The 9,611-nt window shown below is 36.9% G+C and overlaps 1 protein-coding gene across 1 annotated transcript; it reads right to left on the bottom strand.

Moving 5' to 3' along the window:
* Positions 1-251: 251 nt before the first annotated feature.
* On the bottom strand, positions 252-9,611 carry LOC126984955 (Golgi phosphoprotein 3 homolog sauron-like). The gene is made up of 6 exons (XM_050839198.1): positions 9,313-9,611; positions 7,203-7,334; positions 5,640-5,754; positions 5,001-5,176; positions 4,056-4,193; positions 252-3,590 (listed from the first exon to the last, which is right to left on the bottom strand). Exons 1-6 carry the CDS (start codon positions 9,505-9,507, stop codon positions 3,480-3,482), a joined length of 867 nt encoding a protein of 288 aa, XP_050695155.1. The 5' UTR covers positions 9,508-9,611; the 3' UTR covers positions 252-3,479.

A 9,611-nucleotide genomic window follows, 5' to 3' on the forward strand; every position in this document is an offset into this window, starting at 1 on the left:
CATCTGATATATGAGAATGTAGAACTTATACCCTACTATGAAAGCATACATACTGAAATATTTGATTTCCTGGCAAGTAAATAGTATGATATTAATGTGTACTTGCATGAAAAATGTAATAACAGCCTGATGGATAAGTACCATAGCATGCAACTAAAAGGATATTTTTCAAATTATTACATCCATTCTTTAACTGGATAAAATTTATCAATCAGCTCACAAAAATACACAATACTACATTTTTTTGGGGGGGATATTTGCTTGCTATATGATGATTGTTATAAAGATATGCAACAATAATGAATAGGTTCGAAAAAATTTAAATATAGCAAGTATAACTTCCTTAATATAGACTTAATTACAAGTTCAGTCACAAAATTACCAGCAGCTATGCCAAGGGTTAATATGAAAATGTTTTGCATTATATTAGCAATTTAATGTCCTTAACATCAAGGAAACAAGTTTCTTGTTATTCTGCACCTTTAGACTCAAGACAGTAATAGCCCGGGGAAGGTGCACAGTTTCTTCCACAAACAAGCCTCCAGGAAGTATATCTTAGGCTGACACAAGACAAATCAGTACAAAATATTTTTTTCTCATTGGAAAATGTGCAATACACAAGTGGACATCTTATAAACAAGTATAAATCTTGCCTTCCTTCAAAACATTTAACATGTTTGAAGTGCCTCAATTTTCCTTGAGTAGTACTATCTGGTGAGTCTTATGTATCCTGAGACTTTTCAGGGGCAGTGTGGGTACATTTTCCAACCTATGTGATTGCCAAAGATTCAGCATGCTGTACATGCATGCACATGAACCGAACATGCCAGGATTTCATTTGGGCAAGCATATGATAAAAAAAAGTATAACTATTTGCTTATATGCTGTAAACCTTCAGATATGAGTAATACATAAAGACCATTACTCTATCAAATAACTGTCTTACAGAACATCTTGGGTAAGGTTTTGTATTTTGCAAAGGAGACGACTTTTCTTTACTGTTATGCTTTCAAATTCCGGAATAAAATAATGATCCCATGCCAGGAAAGAAGAGGTTGCTTTGGTATGAAAACCAGAAAGTACCCATAACAAGTTTACCAGAAAAAAGAGGTCATTGAATAAAAAAATATTGATCAATTTTTTGTCAAGAGCTGGGGAAGCAAATCGGCTCATGTTCCTCTCCATTCTCCACCACGACTTAAATATGTGTTATTTATAATTATACTTTTAAATAAATTAAAAAGTAACAGAGTTTGAAACAAGACCATATTGCTGGGATAATTCTTAGTGATATACTTAACATGGCAACAACTTTGGAGAAATCTGGAACTTATCAACCAGCTGATACTGAATCTCAATTATGCAACAGTTTCAACGTAAGTGTTATCGAGTTGTCTTCATATGTTCAAGGTAAATATATGACAAACTTCTTAGTTTCACACTTCATCATTTAACCTTACATTCTTCATTTATTTGAACTTAATATAAGGTCAATTCCTTATTTTAAGAGGATAATCAAAATATAAAATTTATCATTAGCAGCTATAGCAAAATCATGGTAGCTAATAAGAATTATGTTCGAAATTTGAAATTGAACTGGAAAAGTTTATATTCCACTTACTAACTCATGTCAATGTTTAGATCAATAATACACATGACACCTGCAGTTACCAACCTTATATATATTCTTTTATGATGGACACCAAATAATAGAAGAAATGAAAATAGGTACCTGTCTTATTTTGTTCAGCCTTTGCCCTATATCATATATATATATATATATATATATATATATATATATATATATATATATATATATATATATATATATATATATATATACATATATATATATATATATATATATATATATATATATATATATATATATATATATGTATATTATATCTTGGTCTCAAAAATATGGTAGCTTAAATACCCATGCATTATGCGAAAACAGCACTCTAATCATTCTGAATATAGTTGAAAGAACAAACTCAAACTATGTAATGACAGTTCAATTACTATTTATGTACATCGCAGTGATTTTGAGCAGTAAGGACAAATCAAGAAAAATCAGGTTGGCAATCACATTTTCGGTGAAAAGTACAAGTAAACATCACTAACAAGCCTTTACAGTAGAACTCATTAATATATATATATATATATATATATATATATATATATATATATATATATATATATATATATATATATATATATATATATATATATATATATATATATATATTTCATAGATCATTGATTTTCCAATGGTCTATTTTTATGTTACAACCAATCAACAAGAGGTGCCACTAATAGCAAGTACCATCACCACCACCACTTTTATTGTTATGTTAAGAAATGATACAGTTCTGCACCAGTTAACTATTTCCCTAGAACCACAATAGCATGACTTCAGTCAGGAGGATACCTTGTTTGCACTTCACTTTCCCTGGGAATTTCTTGATCTACAGAACACGGAACACTGATGCATCATCTCTCAGATATCCATCAGTGGCAAGGAAGTAAATTGCAACAATTCTTTATATTGATGTCATCACAGAAATTAAGGGTTTCTGCTCTTCATTTATGAATGAAGCAGAAATTGCATTAGAAGTATTTCCGGCTTTCAAATTTTGATATACAAAAATGCATATCATCATGAAAATTCACAAGAACATACTATATTAAGTTACAGGCACTGAATTATGAATATACATAGTATACTAAAATTCCACGATCTTTTGAGGCTTCCCATTTCCTTTCTGTATTTGTGAAATTAAATGCCTTCCTGTACCCAAGTCATGTCATGTAGATTCAGCTTATGAATGATAGACACTAATCTAAGCTTCACGCCAGTATCTACACACTATTCTACATAAATAATGCCTTGACAACTGGTTTTCTTTTTAAAATTGACAATTAATATGCATACCATAAAGGAGCATAAAATTCAATAGTACAAATATACAAAAAATGCAACTGGATATTCAAAATTTACTGGGGAGGATGCAGAGCACTCCAGTAAAGGGCTGGCCAGAAATTTTGCCAATATTTGTATTAAATATTCAAATCATATTTGAGAGACTGCCATGAACTAGGTGAACATCATGAGTTATGAGGAATAATGATCAATTACACATGCATGAATGCCCTGGGGTAAATAGGTGCACACCATCCCTACTTCAGTTGTCCTTCCCTCAGACAGCTTTATCTACCTATCTACTCTATAACCCTAACTCAATATAAAATAATTTCAGTGGAGCTTTAAATTACCTTCACCAACTGCACATTCTTTCCCTTTAGCACAAAACATATATGATTTAATAGAAGGAAAGATGTACCTAATTTAATATGATGATGAAGAAGAAAATAACATACAGAATATCAATACTCCAAAAACAAGGTCATCAGAATAATCACAGGCACTGACAACATACTTTTTCTTGTCCTTCTCAACCTTGGCAAGAAAGGTACTATTTGATAAATGCTGCAAACACTGACCACATCAAGTCATTGGCATTGGGCTTGGCAGCTTCCACATCCAGGTCAAGATCCAGCAGGTCACGGACACGCTTCATGGCAACCTGAGGGATCACAGGACTGAGTCAGCAATCCCATTCTTCTTTCTACAAATACTGGCTACATTTTTTTATGGGGAAAGACAGGCTAGAGGCTGAACAAAAAATAATATCATAATTGCAAACCTAAAAACTTTTTTCCCAAAGTAAAATAATGAAAAGAAAACTGCATCACCTATGTCCATATCATCAATAAGGGGCCTAGTACATAAGACATGAGACTTTAAGCCTTAAAATATGCCCTGTTTATCTTGCTCCATAGATATTCAAGAATTTAAATTATTTTTGTCATCAACCCAGGCTTTGTTATCTACTATGTACCAGTGTTTGCTCATACCAGTAGATTTCTTGCAATTGTTGTCAATTTACCGTCAACCCCCTGCTTTTTAAAACAGGAAATAGGAATAGAATACTGATTCTGATGATGCTTTGATGTACATGATCAATATGTTAGCTTTGGCATCACCTCACCTCATAGTCATCGTCAGAGAGGGGAGCAAAGGCATTCTCCAAGACATCTGAGGCGTGGGCCAAGTATATCAGGGCCAGGGTTCGTCGATCCATCCTCTGGGGGTCGCCCACCCATCGGCTCAGCACACTATCCTGTACCTGGCAGATACAACACACATTTACATCAACTTTGACGCTCAAAAATGAAGTTAAAATACACAATAATAATGGTGTACATTACAGAAATTCAATCCTCTACCTGACATATTACCAGCTTGTAAGCTCTAAACTCAGTAAGCTCCATGCATTCTGGGACAGACAACCAAATATTACAGAAACACAAACCACTAGGTAGAGTGGATGGTTACCCTGTGTGCCCATAATCAGGGTGAATGGGTGTGGTGCCAGTGCTTCATTGTTACACAGGATCTGATTTTAAACAGATACTCATAAAATGTTTTCCCACCCAACCCTCTCCTGCTTATAGAACATCAACATGCCTAAATGCTTTCATGTGAAACCTCACTGGACATACAAGTGAGTCAATCAGCTTTATAAAAGGTGAAGTTTTGTAAGGTGAGTGCAATGGTTTCTGAGGACACCATAGCTTGCAGTCTTGATAAAAATTTCTCTACTTATGGCCAGTTCAAGATGGTCAAGGTCTGCTCATTAGATCTAGTAAATATTATGTCCTGTACTAAAATCTGGATGTTTAGTTAATTTACCAATCTATTACTTGCTTTGTTTCTTAAGCTTACATGATTTTTTTTTACTATCCTTTCAATGGGCATTCTCATTGAAAGTATTGATGATATGAAACCTAATCAACAGGATAAAGTTTCCAGAAACATGCACTGTGGTTGATGAGGACAAAGAATATCCAAGTGTGACTAAATATGCTAGCTCATGGCAATGCACTTTTCAAACACATTACAACAGTACACATTAAAATTTTGAAGTCCTTACCTTTTTCACCAATTTGGTCTTGGTAACATTGTCTGTGAGGGGATGTGTGGTCATGTCAAACACTAGGAAGTTCTGTTTCTCTGTGGTGAGCACTCCCTTTTCTACCATGTTCTTGGCCAGTCTCTCCCGTACATTTCTCAGCTGGTATCTCAACTTGAGAGGGTTCCATGACTCCCCTGTGATGAAAGCAACCAGTGAGAAATTTGGCAGGATACTTATAATCTTAGGCTACAATATTTACCCTCAAACCATTCATTAGTGCATTGAAGAATCGATTAGCATTAACTGGTGATATCATTCAAATAATTTCGTACTTTTCACTTATCAAGATATGAAGCCAATATGTTTACACATCTAAGCATTGCTGATTATGCTCTACAATGATATAATTTTCTAAACCATTAGAATCCATCCATCAAGATAGAGTAGTATGATACAAACCTAGGCAATATTGATTATTTGGTTCATTCTGGGAATGATTTTTAACAGTATTTATTCATTTATTACCTTTGAAGAAGTTTACAATTCATCTCTTTTATGCAGACTAAAAAATTATCTGATACAGTGCTGACTGCTATCATTCCCACATCCATCTATAATTCACTGCTAAAATGATAATAACAACACAGGTTGACTTACCAGACAGGAATTCAATCCATGACTGTACAGTCTCAGGAGGGTCTGTCTCTTTTATGTGCTTCAGTGCCTCATCAAGGAGGACATCACCAGTTGGCTGCTCAGATCGCAATATAACCTACATGAAAAGACAATCCTCCTTTAAAAAATGCAAATGACTCAAAATTTTCTGTGCATCAACACTAAACATACTGTAACAGACTTTCACATACTGCAGATAATAAGTATTTTAGGTCTTATTTTGCACTAGATACATCAAAGACAACAGTACTGTCCCCCTTGATGAATGTATCTGAGCTTCCTTCTGTAATAATGTGTAACACATTAATGTATCTACACTAGGACACCACTTCTGAGTGAAGTGATAGCAGGTTATTGATTTACACAGAACTGTGAACAAGGGAATGGCCACATCATTTTTCTACATCTATTTTTTATTTAGCGCAATTTAAGTTTGTCACCAAGTGAGGTGTATGTGTGTACATCAGCTGACTGAATACAATCTGAATTTTCATGCTCCATAATTTTATTTACACGATCTTATGAGTACTGGTGTTAGCTCAATTCTATAAAAATTGAAAAGATTGTTTTATGTGTGATGAATATTATCTCCATGGTCTGCCGATGGAAGCAGGAAGGACAACGACGGGGGGCCAAGCAGCTTTCAATTGTGGTGAGGTCAGCACAGGTCAATGACCACACTGCCTATCAACATATCCCAAGGTAATAATTCTAAATAAAGTGTTACCTTACACTATCTTTACTATTGTCACTCGGTATTGTTATGTGATAATAAATGGACAAATGTGTTTTATCACGAGGTCATGTAGGTGCCATTTGGGAAAATAAGTTTGTATGGGGTACCTCAACTAAAACAGCTACCCCAATCATGACCTTCATGGAATATTATGTGGGAAATTCTCATATAAAATTTTGGTGAAAATAAAATAGTAGCATATGCCTAGAAATACAGTAGGTATGCATTTAGCTTTATGTAATACTATCAGATGTCAAACAAATCAATTCCTTAGAAATAGACATTGATATTGTGCAAAATAGATTTATCACCACTTTCATAGAAACATATTTCACATTCTATAAACATTCTTTTGTATTTCATAGAAATCCTAGGTACTTTTGTTAATGGATAAGAGCACAACAAAAAATGGTAGTAGTAATAGTAAGGTTATGATGAAAAATCAGTATAATGTGGATTAAAAGCAAAGGATAACAACACTTACACATGAAAAGTGTAAAATTTAACTTACAAACACCATTGGGTGCCCTTTGGGAGTAAGGGCTGCCCCCTTAAAATCAACCCTCCCTCTGCTACAGCACCACTAATGAGTACTATGACCAAAGATGTATAGGAGAGTGACATCTCCCCAGGACACAGGCCATAACACTCGACTTCTACTTGATAACTGAAAAGTGCTAGCTATCAGAGGCAAGGGCGTGAGAAGACACCCCCCCACCAGTCTTCACTCAGCCAAGGGTCTCTCTGTTGACAGCTGCAGGTGCCCAAGAAGATTCACTCTCTATATACCTTTGTTCCCTACAGCTTACCTTGCGGTTAAGGAGAGACTTGCGGCGGAGGCCAGCCTTCTCCAGCTCGACTCGGCCCCGCAGTGCTAACTCTATTAGGATGCAGCCACGCAATCCCGAGGATATGGAGTCATTCCAGAAGCTTGTGTATCCCTAAATGGATATGGAGTGTATTAGCAAAGCTACTTATCATACTTTGAAACTTAATTATAAATGTTGTATTTAACTAAAAATTATACTTCACCCTCTAGCTGCAGAATATGAGTGGACAAGAGTCCTTTCTATGCGCATTACCGGCCCTTAACTTAAACATACCAGACCAAAAGGAGTAAAAATGTATATCATGTTCATCTCAGTTTTATGCAGCCTCTAAAAATATTTTTTACAGTAGAGTTGCATATTTATGATGTGATTATGCTCATTAGATGAAGGCAGTTGAGGCGAATTAAAGCCGCAATGTTGGCTTGTCGCAGCTAATGGGTTAAATGAGTTAAACAATTTATGTATTTAGGTAAATATTTATCAAATGTATTTTACTGCTAATTTCTGGTTGATAAGAGTTTTGAATTTTGAGCTCATAATGCAGTGAACATAATGTATGCAATTATTTGCTGTTCATTTCATTACCTAAATTTCATGCAAATTATAATAATAATAAAAAAAAAAAAAGTGTCTCCAGGTATATGCAAATGTGTGAACATAAAAGCTATAGAAGACACTTGTTTAGATTCACTCAATATTATTATACCTGTTCAGCTTTTTTGATAAGCTTATGAACACCTATATCAATGGTAAAGGAAAAAGAGTAAAACTCTAGAATTAGACTCTGTAAATCTTAAGAATAGCGGCTCCTAGCGGGTGCGGATTTAGGGTACGGTGTGGTGGTAATTACAACATTTTTTGCACGAACGACGGGGTTTTGACAAGCGGACAGGCGTGTTATGTCACAAGGGGTGTATTTTTCCACGCTGGCCTCACGATTTCTTCTAAGTCGATGGGCGATGAGACTGCGAGCTCTGGGGTGAAGAAAGGGAGGAGCCCGCGCAGAAAAATACACCCCTTGTGACATAAACACGCCAGTCCACTTGTCAAAACTCCGTCGTACGTGCTAGAAATGTTGCAATTACCACCACACCGTGCCCTAAATGCGCACCTGCTAGGAGCCGCTATTTTTAAGATTTACCTCAGACTCATTCAAGAAGGCAAAAATAGCCACTATTGAACCTGCGCTCTGTCAAGTTGCGTTTACGTACCCTAACAGAGTGATACTATCGCTGCTAAGAATAGTAACCTATCATCACTAATATAGTAACCAACCACTACTAAGATGGTAACCTGTTGCCTCTTAGTAATTAAAATCTCTATTACAAGTTATTGGCAATAGAATCAATTACATACTAGTGATAATTAGTACAGTGAAATCTAGGGTGGGGATTTTTACCAAGCAGTGCTTAGTGAATAAGGTCAATGTCATGCAGGTATTTGCTGACATTAACCTAACACCATAAAATAATGACAGGTAGATGAAAAACATGACTGAACACACCTGATAGTCACCCCATAAAGTTTATCATAAAATATTGTCAACCACCATAGTGAGTTAGGTGTGGGTCAGGAGTGATACTAAAAAGTAAACACAGCACCACACCCTGCCTTGCCGAGTAATGCCCCCAGCGGCTGAGTACCAACATATTGGGAGCATGCCAAGCTACAGATGGCCTGAAAAGTATTTGATGTATTCAACTCCTACTACTGAAGGGAGAGTGTAGTAGTCTGCAAAGCATCCCAATACACAGACTGAAGGACGCAAGACATTACTGCTGTCTCTGGTTTGTTTACAAGACACAAATCGACCTTTTGGCTGAGATCTCCGGACCTTTGGCTCAATTTTGGTTATATTGGTAGGCAAAAAGAATCCAGGGTTTATCTCACCCGAGGGAGGCCTACAGACAGGCTTCCCTCGCGGCGGGGAGAATCTGCGTCCTAATTTTTGACAGGTGAATCGGCCACGTCGGTTCACACAGCCCCGGGCCAGTCTGCCACCTCCCGCCCCTTATCTCCCTCACGGCGCCCCTCCGCCCCTGCCCTATTCCCCACGAGTCAGTCACAGTGCCGAGGTCGTGGCACCCACCTCCTTGTCCTTGAGGCCCAGCAGCAGCACCTCCTCCATCAGGGTGAGCCTCGTCTCCTTGCAGTCCCCATCGTCCAGGTCGTCATCCCCGCTCGAGTTTCTCCGCTTCTCGTCGTCGCTGTCATTCTTGCTGTTCTTGTCCTGTGTGTCTCTCTGGACGTTCCTGCGCTGGATGAGCCCGTCTGGTCTGTTCATCTTGTCAGGCGCCCATTAAAAAGGAAAATACACCCGAGGAATCCCAGCGTCATGAGGTGCCAGCGCGACAGTGCCGTCAACAGTGGCCGCCAGCAGGGTTGCCA

Source organism: Eriocheir sinensis, chromosome 5 (assembly GCF_024679095.1).
Source record: "Eriocheir sinensis breed Jianghai 21 chromosome 5, ASM2467909v1, whole genome shotgun sequence".
Lineage (NCBI taxonomy): Eukaryota > Metazoa > Arthropoda > Malacostraca > Decapoda > Varunidae > Eriocheir > Eriocheir sinensis.

Excerpts from the sequence above, each read along its gene's own strand:
- LOC126984955 (XM_050839198.1), bottom strand. The coding sequence starts at position 9,507 with ATGAACAGACCAGACGGGCTCATCCAGCGCAGGAACGTCCAGAGAGAC. Across the intron at positions 7,335-9,312 it reads TGGGCCTCAAGGACAAGGAG|GGATACACAAGCTTCTGGAA; the intron begins GTGGGTGCCACG and ends ATATCCATTTAG. Across the intron at positions 5,755-7,202 it reads AGTCTCTCCTTAACCGCAAG|GTTATATTGCGATCTGAGCA; the intron begins GTAAGCTGTAGG and ends CTTTTCATGTAG.